General features: G+C 40.9%; 1 protein-coding gene across 8 annotated transcripts in view; it reads right to left on the bottom strand.

The window, feature by feature from the left end:
• Robo1 (roundabout guidance receptor 1) overlaps window positions 1-18,919 on the bottom strand; it is a 1,022,024-nt gene that overhangs the window by 58,610 nt on the left and 944,495 nt on the right. For 6 of the 8 annotated variants that reach the window (XM_029470376.2, XM_085832284.1, XM_029470375.2 and 3 more), the window contains 6 exons: window positions 17,055-17,176; window positions 16,068-16,299; window positions 14,904-15,025; window positions 10,889-11,060; window positions 4,989-5,186; window positions 1,053-1,079 (listed from right to left, as the gene is read on the bottom strand). In XM_029470376.2, the coding sequence (XP_029326236.1) occupies window positions 1,053-1,079; window positions 4,989-5,186; window positions 10,889-11,060; window positions 14,904-15,025; window positions 16,068-16,299; window positions 17,055-17,176 (873 nt within the window). The remainder of the gene's footprint in view (window positions 1-1,052; window positions 1,080-4,988; window positions 5,187-10,888; window positions 11,061-14,903; window positions 15,026-16,067; window positions 16,300-17,054; window positions 17,177-18,919) is intronic. The other 2 variants (XM_085832285.1, XM_085832281.1) reach the window with 1 other exon arrangement.

The raw sequence follows: 18,919 nt of genomic DNA, 5'->3' as shown, positions 1-18,919 counted from the left end.
ATTAGACTGTTCTATGATTTCTGTATGTATAACTTTAAATTTTCAGGGAAAGAGACATGGCTAGATTGTCTTCCCAGACGAAAGCACAGACACATGCGCAAATAAACCCTCTTTGCACACACAAAGACTTATGCCAAGTTGTGACAACTAACATGACCTGTTTTCTACGTGGCTTACAATTTTATACGTGGCTTTTGAAAACCCTCGGGTATTGTGTTTCTATCAGATATTATATCTCCATCACACATGAATGAAAAAAAAATCTTAATTTTCATTTTTGCCAGAACAAAAAAACCGAATTATAAATAGTTAGGCAAGGAGTTAAGAAGATTAGCTTTCCTGTAAATACAGACACATTTTCTAAGAAGAAATGTGTTTTTAAAAGCTGCCAACTTTCTGAGACTTAGAAAAACTCTAAACTGGAAGTCTGCTCGGGAGAGATAACTGTGTCCAGGGATCCCAGGAACTGGATTAAGACCGAGGACACATAACTAAGGGACATCTTTGACTGCAGGTGATGGGAGAGGAGCGTCCATTCTGAAAGACACGGAATGGGAACAAGATGAAGACTCTGACTTGTTGGAAATTAGGTTTCATGTCTCACGTGGTATGGCGATTTTGGGGGTACCTCAGAGAATACTAATTCTATGGACAGAGAGTTACAAAGGACAGAAACTGTTCTGCTGCTGGAAAACGTGGAGGTTTGAGTCAAGGGGAGACCGATGATTAGCGCATTCAATCATGCCGGGAGGTGAGGGGGAATGTGGTAGAAAAGGTGTGTTTGTTTAATAGAGACCCATGCACACACAGGACTAAGATGCAATGTGGCATGCAGAATATGGGCCTGCATTCAGTAGGTGAAAAAGCAGCACCAACCATGTCTAGTTCAAATGCATGCCCGGCGGGAGTGAAGGAGATTGGGTATTCTACTACGTGAGAGTGAGTCCTTTCCCCGAGTTCCAGCTCAGAACGAACTGGAACCAGCCACACAGCAGCACACCACACATGCCAAACTAACACACGAAAGGAAGAGGTTAAGTGCATACAGATACCTGTTGGCGTGAAGGTAAAGGACGGGACTGAAAAATCAAAACAAAATATAAACTAGTTATTAAGCTGACGAGAGAAGGGGAACATATCACATTAGTATAAATCAAGCAGACAGCTGAACATAAAACAAATGTAAATAACCAAGCCGGTAGGTCTGACACGCTGATATATGAACAGCACCAATCTGAAGCCTTACCAAAAAAAAAAAAAATGAAGCTTGTCTCTACAGGTACCATTCTGAAGTGTCTGACATTCTCACACTCTCAGGAGGGGGACTGTCTGGGTTAGCCCGTGGATGACCTTGCATTTAGTAACCTAGAGTCTGCCCACAGCCTTAGTGCAAACAGGGATCCTCTGCTATTAATCATTTCTAAACACTGGGTGATGGATTCTTAAACAAGTATTATCAGGGTTGTGCTGGAACCTTATCTAGACATCTAAAAGTAAATGCTTATTAAGTGGAATAATAGCGGCGGGAGGTGAAGTGTGCTCCTTACTGGAAGGGAGAGAGGGAGGGGAGGGAAAGGAGAGATAGAGAGAGACAGACAGACAGAGAGACAGAGAGACACACACAGAGAGAAAAACACACACACAGGACACAAAGAGAGACAGAGAGACACATAGAGAGAGAGAGACAGAGACACACAGAGACACACAGAGAAACAGATAGAATATGATTATCATAAAAACTAAACAGCTTTATTGCGTGGTATACCCAGCACCACAGAAACAAATGAACATGTTTGCTTGTTTTTGTTATCATCATAAAATTTGTGAATGGATCGGGACAGTTGTAGAGCTAAAACGCCAATTTCTTTGCCATACTTTGCATGCAAAAGCTTTTTCTAAGAGTAGAGAGAACTTTTTTTTTAATATAACGACATCCTAGAAGCTGAACAAAAGAACAATAACACCCTCTGAGAACCTTCACTCCCTCCACAGTTATAAATCTTAATCTAATCAATAATGCCCGAAATTGAACTGCAGACCTCAAAAGTAGCTGTCTGGCCTTCCCCCTCCCCCACTCCCACACCTCTCCTCACTGGGTGTGGGCCAGCAACACGGAGCAATTTCCATGTCATTTAATAGAGGGAGGAGACTGAATGATTTTCCAGTCTCTACCCTTCAATTTAAAGGTAATGCAGCCCTAATAAAGGACACAGGAAAACTCCATGCCTTCCTTTCAGATTAAAGTTTGCCTTCAACAAATCTTTAGGGCAAAGAAAACTGGAGGGCTGATTATTTATCATGCATGAAAAACAATGAAGTATATATTTTCATCCATAACTGCAGTAGGAAATTGCTGATAGGATCGGAGCTTTAGTGGGAACACGTTGGGGGCATCTTGGCTTCTTTCCATATCCAATTTTTGGACTAACAGCAACAGAGCCCTCAGCGCACACTCAGCTTATCCATGGGCCTTTGCATGTAGCCCAGCAGGCCCACCTTAAGAATTCTATTGTGTTTATCCCCCCCCCCCATCTTTAAAAGTTAATATAATTTAGCAACGTAACAAACACCTCTCATAGTTAAAGTGCTCTTAGAACATACAAAGAAGACGTGCATATGAAACTCAATCTGTTCAAGGAAGCATGGAGCCCCTGGACATTAATTTGTGATTACAAGGACAGGGGGAAGTAGAAGACAGGTCCTTCTGCTCACCCTAATTTGTGAAGATAAAGGACAAATGAAGGAAGGCCAGTACTAAATGGAACTGTTACCCACTGAAACCCAACCTCATCCTCAAACCCTCTAAGACCCCACCTAACACTCTGTATGCTCACTGATGTTAATGATCAGAGTGGAGGGGTGTACACAGATACTCAGAATTCCTGCACGTCACACATCCCGGGAGATGCAGTGAGACCAAACCAAAACTCCTCATCTCACGGGCAGCCAATGTCACACTCAGGCTTGACTTGGTATAGGCAAATGTGTGCCTTGCGCCAATCTCTTTAAAAATATGCCTTATCTTCTTTTATTAAAATCTCTGGCATTATTTTTGGGGAAGGGGCATAGGCTATTTAAGATAACACAGTATACTTTTAAAAAGTATGCATAGAGAAAGAATTACAAAGGCAAAAAAGAATTGTCAAAGCGAGGACAGCAGAATCAAGGGCTTATTAAATTACATTTGTCATTATGTTTCACGATTGCGGTCTCAACAGCAGCTTCTCATTGAAAAGACAATGGTATTAGTTGGATAGATCTGGGGCGGGGGGTTGGGAGGGACATAGGTGTTTTACTGGCATGCTCAAAGGACATTAGTGAAGGAAAAGAATGTTTTCAGAGCGAGGAGAGTTTTGTGTCTCTAGCTCTCAAGACAACAGAGGGGGTTTAGCCTGCTACAATTACATAGCAAGGCACTTCGCTGAAGTAGGAAATGCTGGAGTTCAGAACTGGATGCTCACCCAGTCAAGGTGTTGATGGAGGTCCTTCGAACAGAAAATACAAGGAACTCCAAGTTTAAGTGTTACTCACACTTCCTAACTCAAATCAGATTTCAAAGACAGACTGCAAGGGCACCCTCCTCCTTCCCCAGTCGCCCGCCCCCAAGAGCTTCTCCTCTACACAGATCTGAAGTCAAGGGGTTCATATGGTCAACACGCGGCTGTTACCATTCCACATACACAAGGTGCCACACTGTCTTCAAGGTGGCCCTAAGCACTTTGTTGTTTCACAGGCAGGGACAAAGACAGAATGCATGTCTGGAAAACAAAACATCCTGGTCACAACGCCTAGCCTAGGGACATTTACACATGGAGAGGGGGCTGCTGAGCCGTTCAGGGATTTCTTTGCACAGGATTGAGGACAATCTGGCTCAGGTCTTTTGTCAGGCTCGCTTATGAGCCAGAGTCCCGGAGCCCTTTCTAACTGCGTTGAGAGGGATTTGAGTTCCACTTTGCAGGGATAGGACTGGCTTGAACTCACAATTACTCAGTGCCAGCACTTTGCCAGGACACGTAGAAAGTGTTTGCCTAGGAAACACATGTGCAATTAGAAAGGAGGTAATGGTTGGTCAGGGGACATCCTTATTATCAGGCTTCACAAAATCAGCCTTGCGGAGATATAAATCTCTTATATCAGGGTGATGCATGGCCCCTATAACTAAACTGAATCATGTTACCATTCAAACCATGATAGTTTTTGAGAACCAAAAGAAAGCATTATAATCAATAAGTAGAGAAAAGGGGGGTTGTCCACTAAACACTGACTTATAGTTGATCTATTTACAGCCCGGAGTTAATGAATCCATGGGAGTAGAGAGGCAGCAAGAACCAATTCAGAAAATAAAAATTAAACATCAGCCGTCTCCAAGAACTGAGGGTCTTATGAGCCTCTCAGCCTACGTAGCTCCTCCTCAAAGTTTGGGTTTATAGCAAGCAAACAGTGCATTCTAAACCTGTGTAGACATTTTAACAAGAATCATTAGTTAAATGTATATAAATATTCAAGTCTACATTAAATCCATGAATGATAAACAAACCTCTTCAATTTCCTACCTCAAGCACCCCGGACAGCCATCATACTTAAGGGTGGTTATTATACATAAATAAATGACAGTAACTGCTCGTCCAAAGGAACCAAACTAAAGCAAAATAAAAGCCTAATTAATAAAAACTAATCCTGAATTTAAAGCCCGTATTTCTAATTCCTATGACGGGTGATTTCAAATTTCCCGCAAGAATGTAAGATAAAATATCTATCTGCCTGAAAGAGTTTCGGCAAAGTCTAGACCTTGAACAAAACCTAGGCAGTGGGTTCTGAGGCTGACAAATTCGATTTGCCGTCCTGCAACCCAGGCAAGTTCCTATGTGGACAGTGGAGCAACAACAGCACTGCTGAGAACATTCATTTACTAACGCCATTTAATGGAGGCTGTGTGGCATAAAGAGCATGTTATCCGTTTAAGATAAAAGGTTTTATGGCTGGCACACCTTTCCGGATACCCGCATACGTGCTGGTGAGCCCGTTTCTCTTCTTGCGGTGTCTGTAAAGCCAGATGCTGAAGACCATCAGGATAATCCAACAGGCTGCCCCGATGCCTGCAATGAACGCCGGTTGCCTCACCACGTCGGAGATCTGCTGAGCAAGGCTGACTTGGTCCTCGGGAGACACGGGGTTTCCGTGAGAATCTGAAAGGCCATTTCCTAATTAATAAGTGTCAAAAAAAACCTCAACACGACAATACTATCTGTGTATACAGTAAAAATGACTCTTGTTTTATCTTCTTAACTATTGGGACAATCATTCCTGTTTTACCTCAGCCACCGCAGGGAAGTTCGCGAGATTTTTTCAAGAAAAAAAAAAATGGTATTTTCCCTTCATTTTTAATTCAAAAGAAGTAAGTCAGACTTTTAGACACATAAAGACAAAGGCACACTGTCTTTTTATTATAGAAGACTATGTGTGAGTGTTTAGAGTGGGTTTCATAGGACAAAACTAACTAGCGATACCAATGCATCCCTAAAATATGGAGTAATTTAATGTGTTCCTATTCAACCCACAAGGGGTGCTGAGTGAGTAAATATAGAAAAAAAATCCTTTCTCACACTTCTATAGAAACTCACAAATATTTACTCCAAAAATGGTAAATATGGGTCAGGCATAGTGATATATAGCTTTAGTCTCAGTACGCACTCGACAGAGGCAGGTGAATTTCTATGAGACTGAGCCCAGCCCAGCCAGTTACATAATGAGACTCTGTCTTAAAAAATGATGTGTGTGGCAGAGACTTGAGTGGTAGGGGGCTAGAACTGAAATTTTACTTTCTCTGTAAGTAGATATTGAAAAGAAAAAAGCACACCCGTTCACTTCCTGCAACTCTTTTTCAGGATCCCAAACTGTTTTAGTAACATATTATTTGAACCAATATTCAGAAGGAAGTATAAGACTGGAGGCCACTTAAAACTCTGTCAAAAATTAGCATCGCAAGAACTGTGAATAATCTTTCTCTTAAAATAATAATGATGGTCAGCATTAGATATAAGAAAAGAATATTAAATATGAAAAAGGATCATCAAGTGTTATGAATAGCCCAAAAGACTCATAGTTTCTGTTAAGACAGTTTGATTCAAAAATTAAAAATTGATAAAATATATGGATCATAAAATTTACTTATCTCACATTTGTCGTAAGCCTAACAGAAGAGTCTCTGAAGCCTGCGGTTCTCAGGTCAGGTCCCACAGAGCATCCGTAAGTCACTTGCAGGAAACTGAGGCTGTTGCTCTACCCTCAAGGAGGCCCACTTTGTTGACCCTGACTGATGCCCAACTTGACCCAGCCCAATAAGCCTACTCCCCACTAGTGGCCGTGGTTTTAATGCTCTTTCCCCGCACTAGCCATTTTATTATGGTTGGTGCACTCTCAGTATTATTAAATCATTGGGCAGAAAGAAAATTCCCAAACTGTGTAGTTATATGTTGGTTTGGATCTATTTCCCCTTTTATGGATTAATCTTGTTATTTGATACATACAGTATATTGTGGTGACTCTCTCCCTACCCTAGTTTATCTCCTTCCCACTCCATCATTGTTACCATTGCCTTTTTCAGACTCACATCTTATGGTGTTGTTTTGTGACCCATTGAACTTAACCAAGGCCTTCTTTATGACCAGTGGATTGGAACTACCCCATGGAGTCCGGCCCAGACATCACTGGGCACACAGTAAAGGGACTGACTACTCCCTCTTGTCCTAACCCTATTAGCAGCAAACTGAGCAGCAGTGAGCAGCTGAGCACACTGACGCCTCTTTCTCTGTTGTGAGGAAGTCAAATCCACCTTCTAGAAACCATTCAGCTTTTTAATCCCAGCACATGGGAGGCAGAGGCACGTGGATTTTTGAGTTCGAGGCCAGCCTGGTCTACAAAGTGAGTTTCAGGACAGCCAGGGCTATACAGAGAAACCCTGTCTCAAAAAACCAAAAAAAAAAAAAAAAAAAAAAAAAACCAACCAACCAACCAACCAAACAAACAAAAGAATGAGTGTGTGGTGTCTACGTACATACATTTGTGTGCAAACATAAATGTGTGTGTGTGCACGTGTGTGTGGATGTCTATGCATACACATACAGAGGCCAGAATTCATCACTGCACGTCTTTTTCAACTGCTTTCACCTTAGTTTTTGAGAGAGAGTTGTTAGCGGAATACAGAGCTCAGTGAGTGACAGACTCGGCTTTTCCCTGCCTTGCCAGTGCTGGGATTTGGGAAGTGAACCACCATTCGCGGGTACCAGGGATTTACATGGGTTCTAGGGATTCCACTTTGGAGCCTCACATTGGCGCTGCAAGCACAAAGCCATCTGTTATCTCCCAGTCTTTAGGATGGTCAATCCGATTAGATGTGCATCTCAAACTCTTGTGTCTTTATGACCTGGTTTGTATGGGACATAACGGTTTAACCTACTTCACCGACTATACTTGCCCTGTATGGATTGTGCACATGTATGGTAGCGACAGATTCTTAGAGAGCAACACTATAGAATCCATTGCTGATTCTTCCCTGATCAATTAAAGGCCCTGCGGGAAACCTCCGAGTACTACCAAAGACACCACTCCTCTCTCTCTCTTCACACCTTTAGAATAAATTAGTTTCTCCTACTGTCCACTGACACATGTCTGTACCCACTTTCTTGCAGACCTGTGTGTAATATCTTCTGTTAAATCACATCTTTGGTTTCACTGCCTCCTTTACGTCTCCCTGGAGACACACATGCCCCACCCTCATTCATCCTGGTCCAAGGTGTCCTAGAGAGGGGCTATGTAGGCAGGATGCATAAAAGCTTCAGGGTATATGTCAGACTAAGTTCTCTGTGACAGCGACATCAGGGCATGGGCTAGATGCTTAGGCATATAACTGTCCACAACCAGATGGTTGGAGCCCTGCCCAGGTTTACAGTCACTCCATAGAAAGAGGACTCGATCCCAAACCGGAGACTTACAGAATTTCTGCTAATACAATCTGCTCTGCAAATAGCGGGATTTAACAGTTCTGAAGCATATTTTTTTCCTGGAAAAATAATTGACACAACCAATTCTTAACTTGAATATTGCTTTTGGATTATTAAATAATACTGACCCTTCACGAGAGAATAGGTAGGAAACATAAGTAGCTTTCAGTGTGGACTGAGACTGCCTTAGGAATACGGCACTTCTCTCTGAGTGCAATGTCTAAGTTCCTCTTCATGCTGTGTGTGTGTGTGTGTGTGTGTGTGCATGTGCGCACATGCATGCGCGCATGTGTCCATGTGTTCATTTGTGTGTCCATGTGTCCATGTGTGTGCATGTGCTCATTTGTGTGTATATGTGTGTGTGTGCATGTTCATGTGTGTGTGCATTTATGCATGTGTTTGTGTGTATGTATATGTACATGTGTGTCCTATGTGTCTATGTGTTTGTGTGTCCATGTGCCTGTGTGTGTGTGCATGTATGTTACATGCACCCTTTCCTTGAAAAAAAACTCCTAATTTCATCCTACAGAAGGCCAAAACTGAAAAACTCCATCTTCACAAGCAGTCACCTGCTTTCAACTGCTTGTTGACTGAAAGTTTCATTTCATGTCTCAGACCCTTTTATCTCTGGATGGCCTAAGACCATTTGAGCCTCTCAACATCCACCAGGCAGACCTATTCTTTTCGTTCTTAATTCATCCTTTGTATCTATGAGGTTTATAGATTTCATGGCTGTTTGTGCAAGGTTAAATTGGGTAGCTTTAGATGCTATAGAAGCGGGCATGGGAGGTTCCAAGGCAAGTCACCAGACAGGCTTAACAGAGGAAAGTGTAGTGTGACTAATGAATTAAAATGGCCGCTTGGTATCTCAGGCTTTCTCTCATTGCAGCTGAGGCTATCTGCAAATATGGGAAACTGGAACCCATTTATAATCCCAAGAAAACCAATTTGACTCTTAAATATAGTTTGATATAAATCTTAATAAAGTTACTCATAGTCTCTTTTGCCAGTTCATCTTCCAAAATGATAGGACGAAAGGGCAGTGTGCTATAAAAGCCAACAAAGCCAGCAGGATCATGGCAATGGAACTTATAATGTTAAAAAAATAGATCCTGCCATTGCCCAAGTGGATAAATACACATGGATCAACTTATATTTGTTCCGGCATGTGTTATAACATGGTAACAGATGCATTAGGCATTATTTTTTCAGCTCCCTGTACTCTGCTTGAAATAAACCGAGAAGCTATTTTGGTCCAAAAGGATATGCATGCAATAATTTCTTTCAAAGTTGCTATGCGGAAGAGATAAGTTAAAAATGATTACATTCTAGTCCACCGTGGCAACAGAGTCAGCGTGCTTTAAATGGGAACCTCCTCATTCCCATTTCCATCTCCACTAGGTGGCAGGTGGCTCCAGACCCAGTGGCCTATTTCTGTGGTGGTCCCCATCATCTTATGTGTAATGTGCACCTTTCTAACCCTGAAACATGTAAGTTCTACCATAGAGGTAGATAAACGGAGATGTCCGGGGATAACCCTGGGAACTTCATTGTACAGACTCAAGTCTCATCAGCCTGTGGCCCGCAGTGTCTGGGACTTTTAGTGCTTATATGGAACTGAGTCTTCACCAACAGCCCCAAGTTTCTGAAACTTTACTGTGCTACATCACAGAATAGTCACTGTTCATCTTATTGGAGCTAGCCTTGTCTTCTCAATGGGATGCGAATGATATTCCAGGCTGAGTGTTTCCTAATTTTATTTTGACTTAATTCTAAGAAGACAATATTGTTAGTACATTAAGATGGTGTGTATTTGTGAAGCAGGTAGACTTGTATTATCTGATCCTTTGTTCACAACCTAACTCGTGACATCAAGTATTACATAAATAATTTCCAATTGTAAATATATAAAGTTGACTGCTTAGTTATTACCCTTAAAGATATGTCACTGTTTAAATACAAAACTATTTTCTCTTGTCTTTTAGAAACAGTAGTATTTGTTGTCTTATACTCTACTATTAATCACCTTTAAATTTATATAGTCTGCATATAAACTATATTCTGTAGTGAATGACGGTCATGAAGGATTCTGTGCCACAGTTTCTTTTTCATTGACCTAATTCTCCTTAGGATGACATTGTATTTAACCTCCTAAGTTATTAGTATATAAATATTTCAAATGCAGATCTTAATTTACCTCTTGTCATAAACACCAGTTATAATTTTAAATAGAGCGTAAATGTAAATAGAGATTTCACATTGCTATAAATTTCCAATATCAGGCTTATGAGCTCCCAAGAAGGGCTTTGTTTCCTTCCCCCAAAATTCTAAAATGCAGTGGCAGAAAGCCTGTGTCTTTCTTTTTCATAGAGGTTTCCATGATGCTCAATTATTAGCATGTATGAATTAGATTAACATTCCAAAAGACAGAGTTAGGATGACAGTAAATATTGATACTGGCGTATTTGAAGTAGCAATAATGTACACTTTGATGTTTTAGTTGTGATTCATCTATAGTCATTAGCCATGCACCATCAACCCACACCTTGGTCAATGATGACCCCTGTGCAGAACAATCTTCCCATAGGACGGTGCTGTCTAGTGATGTCATAGATGTGTTAGTTTACATAATTGCACTCCGTGAGGACCACACAATGACAAAAGTCACCTAACAATATATTTCTCAGAACGGATTGCCCTTGGGAAGTGATTCACAGCCCTATTCCTATAGCTCTCTGTGTTTTAAATAAAGATTGCCCCATTGCACACATCATACTGCAGCTTCTACTGGACCCACAGCAATAACCGGGCAATTCAGAATAAAAGCATGCAAAACTAAAACAGCAGAGCAGACCAAGCAGGGAAATGACAAATCACCTGACGCTTACCTAACTGGATGAACTGAGGCTCACTCTTTACCCCGGGACCAGCCCCAGTGCTCGCCGCCACCTCCACACTGTATCGGATCCCAGGAACCAGAGAGGGGATGACCACCGAGAAGGTCGAGCCATCGACTGTCTTGTTTATGTGATACTTCGTTTCATTGCCGAGACACCAAACCTAGGAAGAATTAAAAAGCCAAGCTGATAACGTAGCCAAGTTATTTGCCAAGCTCAACATAGATCAAAGTTGAGTTTCAGACTTCCACAGGATTCGGATCTATCGAGAATTCAATGTAGGAAACTTTAGAAGTTATTTGCCTTGACCTAATTCTGAGATTATTCTAGTCACGTTGAATACCAGCAATAGCTCTTAAGTTCTCTCATGTTTTTATAGGTACTTTTTTTATTGGTTATTTTATTTATTTACATTTCAAATGTTATCCCCCATCCCAGTTTCCCCTCTACAACCCCCCCCCCATATTCTATACCCCCTCCCCCTGCTTCTATGAGCGTGCTCCACCACTACATTAGATATAATCCTTTAAGAATTTATCACATAGGGCCTGGAAGAAGTGTTGCAACAGGTAAGTAGGCTTACAGCATAAATTCTAGGAATCATGAGAACCAGTCATTTGGATCCAAACGCTCATATAATTTAGCCCATAAACATCTGTAAAACCAGTTCTAAGGGATTTGATGTCCTTGTCCTGGCTGCAGTATGCACCTGCACACATATTAATCAATACATAAAACAAGTAGACTATTTAAAAATATTTTCTCATATAAAGTGGTCACCTTGCTAGAACAAGGTTGTTTCTGTCGCCGGCCCTCATCAGCCCAGAACACTGGGCTTCTGTTTACTTTTTTAACCTCGAGAAATTTTCATGAAGAAATTAAAATTTAATTCTGCAGAAAGAGTAATAATATATTCACAAAGCACAGTAATATATCTGCCATCACTTAAGAATTATACTACAAGCGCAACTCCATGTGACCAGGGTCACAAAACAAAGGTACCTGGGGCAGCTCGGAGCCTGATACTCCAGGACACAACTAATCCAAAGTGTCAGTTACACATCACATAAGCATCAAAACCAAGAGGTAGTGTCTGACAAGGCAGGAGACCTCACAATAATAATCTAAAATACTCCATATGAATATGGTTGATACTGAAAATATCAGAGTATCAAGGGGTAAGGGTCACCCTAGGGTTTATCTAGAGTATGGTATGCTGAACCATGATCAATAAGCAATATGAACAATCCAAGCTTCCATCTAAATTAAAATAACAATTTCTGCTTCACAACACATAAGGGATTAAAAAGATTACCAATATATACACTTGGTGTTAGAATTGTCTTATAATAAAAAGATGACTGTGTATTTCTGAACTTGGATAGTGCTATCCAATAGGAAACTATCTGCTTAGGAAATTGGAAGTTTGGACTACCACTCTAAGCCTCACTTTAAGTTTCATTAAAAGATTAATCATGGAGCGGTAATCTTGAATCACCTGCACATGGGGGATGGTGATATTTTTACTGCTCTTACAAAGAAATCGTATTTAGAATAGTGAATAACGCTCTGGGTTCTAGGAAATACCCTCTTCTCTAGCGGTAGGAAGGATTAGCTAGGCTGAGCTGTTACGAGAACCCACTCACAAGCAGTCTGAAAGGCCAGGCTCCTCCATCCCTTGCCCAATACCGTTCACCGTTTTTCTTTGAAAGTTCTATTACCGCAATACGGTTTCAGCGCACAATGGCCACAAATGGTGAGACATTCTATCCGGACCTGACCATTGGAAATAGACTCCTTTGTGAATTTTTTTTCCCACCAATTACATTACACAGCTGAACCGAAGCCACAAACTGATTTTGTACCAGTCAATCAGGTTCTGAAAGGCATTTTATTATTTTAAATTGACCATGAAGTTAAGTGAAATCCATCCTTTCAGATTTCTCGAGGAGAGAAATGAGTTCTGACTCTTGGGGGAAAATGTCTACGTTACACAATTTTGCTTGAGAGCCAAGACAACATCACATTTTAGATTCTTTCACAAACTCTTTTACAACAGTCTGTTTCCCGGGGCTGAAATACAGTGTCCTGTAACACACTCGTACTGAAATAACCTTAGAGGCGGTAAGAAAGTCTTTAAAAGGATGGCCATTTTTATCTTTTAATGACCCAGTTACAATAAAAATTCTATTTGAAATGCTTTAAGACAACTGTAATGTATTTACAGTGGTCTTTAAAAATACTTTGCTTGCTTCTTGTGTGGTGTGTGTGTGTGTGTGTGTGTGTGTGTGTGTGTAGGCCGGAGTTTGACATTTGTGACTTTTTTGTCACCACTTTGTGGTACAGTGTTTCTTACTGAAACTGGAGCTTGACACCCTTGAATCAGCAAGTCGGGGGCTTCTCTAGTGGTGGGCTTACAGGCATGGGACACTCTCCCTTTTTGCCAATGGTTTCTGGGGGATCAAACTCAGGTCTTTCTTTCATGAAGTCAGCACTTTACTGATGGAGCCATCTCTCCAGCTCCATTAAATCCTTTGTGTGTGTCTGATCCTCTTGTCCCTACCTCCTAAGAGCAGGCATTACAGGTCTCACCAGTTCAGCTTTACCAAGTTATTCAAAAAATTTATGTTTCAAGCCAGCAAGATGAAGGGGAAAAACGAAATCTTGAGGATTGTCCTCTGACTTTTCCTCATTCACCATGATGCACGCACTGGAGACAGCAAATGTGTCCACCTTCCTAAGCACAGGTTCATAGACACAGATGCATATCCAGATGTGTCCACCTTAGGGACGGATATGAACCTATGCCACAGTACTAGCTAATAAGCAGAAAATTATGCAGGGCATCATAGGAATTGATAAGTACTAAGTAATAATAGTGATAGTAAGCAATATCAAGTAATATTCATATAATTATATAAAAATTACATTAATATATGAATTTAATTATATTAATTAAAATTATATTTTAAAAAAAATATATATTATATATATATAAAACCTGAGTTTGATTCACCCAGAAGAATGAATATATATATATATATATATATATATATATATATATGTTACAGTTAAAGTTTGGTTTCAGGAATGTTGTTGACAAGCACACCTTTATTTTCAATTGCAATTAAACTAGTAGTTCACCACTGCACGAGAGTAGAAATTCATCACTGTGCTGTAACAGATTCATTTCTAGGCTAAGCTTACACTCTTTTAGTAAATCTGAAGTGCCTAACTTTTTTATTTTGTTTCGAATGAGTCCTCAGAAAAGCTATCCATATTCACGAGCAGTGACATTATTACTTCACAGGAGAAGTAATCGGGAGTTCCTGCAGAAAATCACGTGAGAATGTCTCACACATCTCACACATGTACAGCAAACAGGATTTATAGATAATCTCTAAGATTTGAAATTTCGTTTAGAGTCTAAAAACTCATCACAGAAGAGAGAAATCCACCTATAGAAAAACCAACTTCCCAACCTAACTGCAAGGTTCTACATTTTACAGATGTCAAAAGAGAAAAAAGAAAAACCTACCTTCCTTTCTTTCTTTCTTTCTTTCTTTCTTTCTTTCTTTCTTTCCTCCCTCCTTCCCTCCCTCCCTCCTTCCCTCCCTCCCTCCCTCCCTCCCTCCCTCCCTCCCTCCCTCCCTCCCTTCCCCCCTCTCTTTCTTTCAATGTTAAACAGCATATGCCTATGTTCCCTAGATTAACTCAACTCTGAGTGATATAATTATGACACGATTTGGGGAGAAAAAAGATTATGAATATTTAAAATCTCTCTAAGTGATTATACCAACAAACATTAACGGAGCACTTATTTTTCTTTCCAAGTAGTTTTTCTAGTATATACAATTACCCCAAAATCAGTATGCATAGAATTTAGGAACTAAATCTATGTTCGGCAGTTTGACCAGCAGATGGCGACAAAGACCCATCGACAATGCATCCAGGCTCTGAGAGGTGAGGGCTTCCTGTCCATGAATTTACTGAGCAAATTTATTACCTTATATTCTTGGACCATTCCATTTTGTGTGTCTTCAGGAGGCGGTTGCCAAGTGACCAGGATTGCAGTCCCATTTCCATCATTCTTGGATACAGTTACACTTCGGGGAGGGGCACTTGGTGCTATTAAATTGTCATAAAAAGTAGATTTTAAGAGTGTATCATATAGAAAGCACACAGTATTTTCAGCCATCTGTAAATATACAGATGTTGCATATTTTAAATATGGGTATCACCCAATGATAAAGGGCTCCAAACTACAAGAATTCTCCAAGTCATACCAAGTCACTCATACTGTGAATTTCTCATGACCAGTTACAATCACAGCACACAGCAGCTCAGCACAGGGCAGTGGGGTGATCTGCAAGCCAATGTGTTGCCTTGGCAAGCTGAACCACGTGACTTATATCCCTGGGTCCTAAGGTGGAAGGAAAATAATATTCTCTCTGTGCCTATACCTACACACATGCACACATATGCACACCAGTAATACATTTTTTTTAAATTAAAAACACCCCTAAGAAAACATCTGTTCTGTTTAGCCTGTATCTCATACTTTCTCCTTAAATTGTACAAAGCTAAGGAAAAAGAATGGTAATCTTTTTACATCTAATTATAGCGTATCATGTATAGAGTAAGTTACAATTAAGAGGAAATTCTGCTTTCCCTTTGCTTGTTGGTTTGTTTTAAAGTGTTCCGTGGCATGAAACTATACTTACATGAATACTGTCTTTTAGTTTTCGGTTATAGGGTGGGAATCCTGGTTTGCCAAGAACTAAGGGATTTCCTAGTATGAGGCACCCTCTGGAAAGTCCGGGCAAACCCAGATATTACTCATATTATCTACACACCATTAACATAAGCTTCAGTGAATAAAAAAAGCAAATGAATCCGGAACAACTCTATCTTTGAATATGAATTTTAGTAATACCATTAACATCTGCACACACGTTGTGCAAGCCACTACTAAAGCAAGTCACTTACGCTTACCAGAGCATTTTGTTCTTCTACGTGGTGTAAGTAAACAAACTCCCAAAACAAAACATTTTAATATTACATAGGTTAGTGATGACTGTCACCATTAACATCCAAACAACTTCCATTAATTTAAAAGCCCAGGAAACATTTTTCATGTGTGCAGGGAGGCCCACTTCATTGTACTTGCCTTCTTCTAAGGTTTTGGCAAATTTGATTTCACTGTCTGCTCCTTGAAACTCATTAAAAAATGGGCGAGCCTTAATCTCGTAGTTGACGCCTTTTCTGAGATCGGGGATCACCACACTGTTTTTCGTTGGGGTTCTCACTTCAAAAACTAACCACTCCGATTCACCATGGCTGGCTCCAGATGGGCGGTAGAGAATTTTATAGCCTTGAATATATTGAGATTGTTGGTCCACCTATTACAATGATTAATAAAAATGGAGTTAGTCCCACTGTTTGGACTGTCTCACTACAAAGGAATAGAAAGAAACACAGCGTGACAAATATCATAGAACCCCATCGGAATCCTCTGGTGGCAATTTCTAGTGCATAGTTCTAAGGTGCCGTTAATGTCTACGGTGTCAGCATTCTGTGTCTTCATACTAGGAGGCACAGAAACAGGAGACTTCATTATGGCTGGCACATTATATAAGTGACATGCGCATCTTACGGAAGGTGTTCTTCTTTCATTTAGGCTTTGAAAACCTATGACTGTGAAGTTGGGAGTGGATGGGACGGTGGGAGTGTATCTGGGAAGTGTTAGCAGAGGGGGTAGGGGGTAAACGTGACCAAAATACACTGTACATATATCTAAAATTATCAAAGAATTACTAAAAATATATGTAAAAACTCTACTTGACACTACCTGGGAGTATTTCTGTTTAAAAAAAAGTATGTGTGCTAATGTGCATGTCACATGTTATTGTATTCAAACTCTTTGTGATTTAATATATATATACACATACATACATATATATTGAATATATATAATATGTATGGCTTCTTTAGCTTGTTTAGTAATGGATCATAGCTACTAGATTAAGCAAGGTTTGCATAATAAAATTAACATTGGTGTGGAAGTGAAGAACACCTATGTAAATTCCTTATGGATGATAATCTCACAGAGATCCCCTGATTATTAAAAACGATTACAAACGTTAGCACAACTCACCGTCCAGTGCACTTCGACTGAGGAGGAAGAAAGGATGGTCGGGTTGTGCAGATGCAAGACGACATTCCCCAGTTCTCTCTGGACCTGCTTGTGGTCCACCCCTTGGCTGGTTGGTGGAACATCTGTAATAATTCAAAGAACACACAACTCAAGTCTGGCTCCATTCGCTGCTACTGCATGGACGGCAACTCTCAGAAGAGAAGAATGAGTGGAACCATGAAGGCAGCCTGAATACACTTAAAAAAATATGCCCACCTTTGTATGTGTGCATGTGCGTATGTGCGCTTATGTGCATGTGTGCGCAGGGGGTGTGCGCGTGCACATGTGCGTATATCTGCAGGGCCAGGGGAGGGCATCAGGTGCTCTGCTTTATCACTCTGTGCCGTATTCCCTTGACATGCATCTCAGCCTGGAGCTAGGTTAACAGTCTGCAAACTCATCAGCGATCCTCACTTCTCCGACCATCCCCCATAACCACAGGACTATGTGGTCACGGTTGGCCTTTTTATGTGGACGCTGGGACTCAAACGTACAGCCTCATGCTTTCAGGGCGAGGGCTCTTAGCTATCTCTCCATCCATAACGGCTTAACCTTTTCATCAGGATCAGATGAAGAGAAACAGAAGGGGGGAGGGGAGAGGCAGAACACGCAGGAAGCCCATGAAAGCCGAGAAGGGCAAGAGGCAAAGATAACAGTGGCAAACAGTAATTTTTAAGAGAGCCTCATACCATGTAATGATCATTACACTGCTGAGCCTTAGGGCAAGAGGCTGACTCTGAGCTTGATTCAGCCTTCTGCCCGGATCCTAACCGTTCAAGGAAGAAAGGGGCAGTGAATTGCAGCTGAGCCCATGGGGGAATGCAAAGCTTGCAGACAGTCAGGGGAAACTGAGTGTGGAAGGCAGCTGAGCGCACATCTCCTAGGATAGACCTGGGCCTCTTCCCAACTATCTTCCCAGTGGATGGCACAGAAACGCTGCACAGGGAAAGCCACGGAAGCTATGGCGAAGGTCTGATACTGCAAGTCTGGTTAGGTGCGAGACAAGCGCACTTACCACCATTTTCATTGACAACGGTTTAGCTTACTATATTGTATGGGAGATTTAATAATGGGTTTGCAGTCTCGTGAATACTAAATGTTTCAGAGGAGACGAACAACACAGTAAGAAGTGAACAGCCAATAGGGTCCTTTATGTTGTACTACTGGAGCAGGGGAGGGGGTCACGGAACTGTTTTACTAAATTTAAACTCTACTCAGCAAAAACTGCCTATTGTGAAAGAGGCCTTCTTATGTACAGATGTGTTTCTGTTTCAAATAGTAAAAGAAAATGCACTGTAAAGAACAAAATAAATTAAGATTTGAAAGGGACTACAGAACTAATTAATAGACTATTATATTTTGACATATGCAGTTTAGATGTTACAACCTAAACAACAACAACAAAACCAACCAAACAAACAACCAAACAAAAAACCCCAAGCCAATACCAAACCAAAACAGAAAAAAAAATCGAAAGTTTGCTAAATGATCGAATACCCCTGTCCCAGGATAGGAAGGAAGAAAAACCATGAATATTTAAAAAATGAGATTTGTGGAGTTCAGAGAACCAAGATGAATGGAAGAAAGGATAGAAGGCTGAACCACTATTAAACATGTGTGCCACCTGGCTGCCTGCATGCCCCACCTAAAAATTAAGTTTATAAATAAGGAAAATGGTGGGGCATGATGGCACACACCTTTAATCCCAGCACTTGGAAGGCAGAGACAGGTGGATCTCTGTGACTCTGAGGCCAGTCTGGTCTTCATACTGAGTTCAGGACAGCCAAAGCTACACAGTGAGTCCCTTTCTGAGAACAAGCAAAACA

Source organism: Mus caroli, unplaced genomic scaffold, assembly GCF_978045245.1.
Source record: "Mus caroli unplaced genomic scaffold, Mus_caroli_1 scaffold_17, whole genome shotgun sequence".
NCBI lineage: Eukaryota > Metazoa > Chordata > Mammalia > Rodentia > Muridae > Mus > Mus caroli.
Note: the sequence above shows the minus strand (reverse complement) of the source record. Positions and strands in the feature narration are given on the sequence as shown.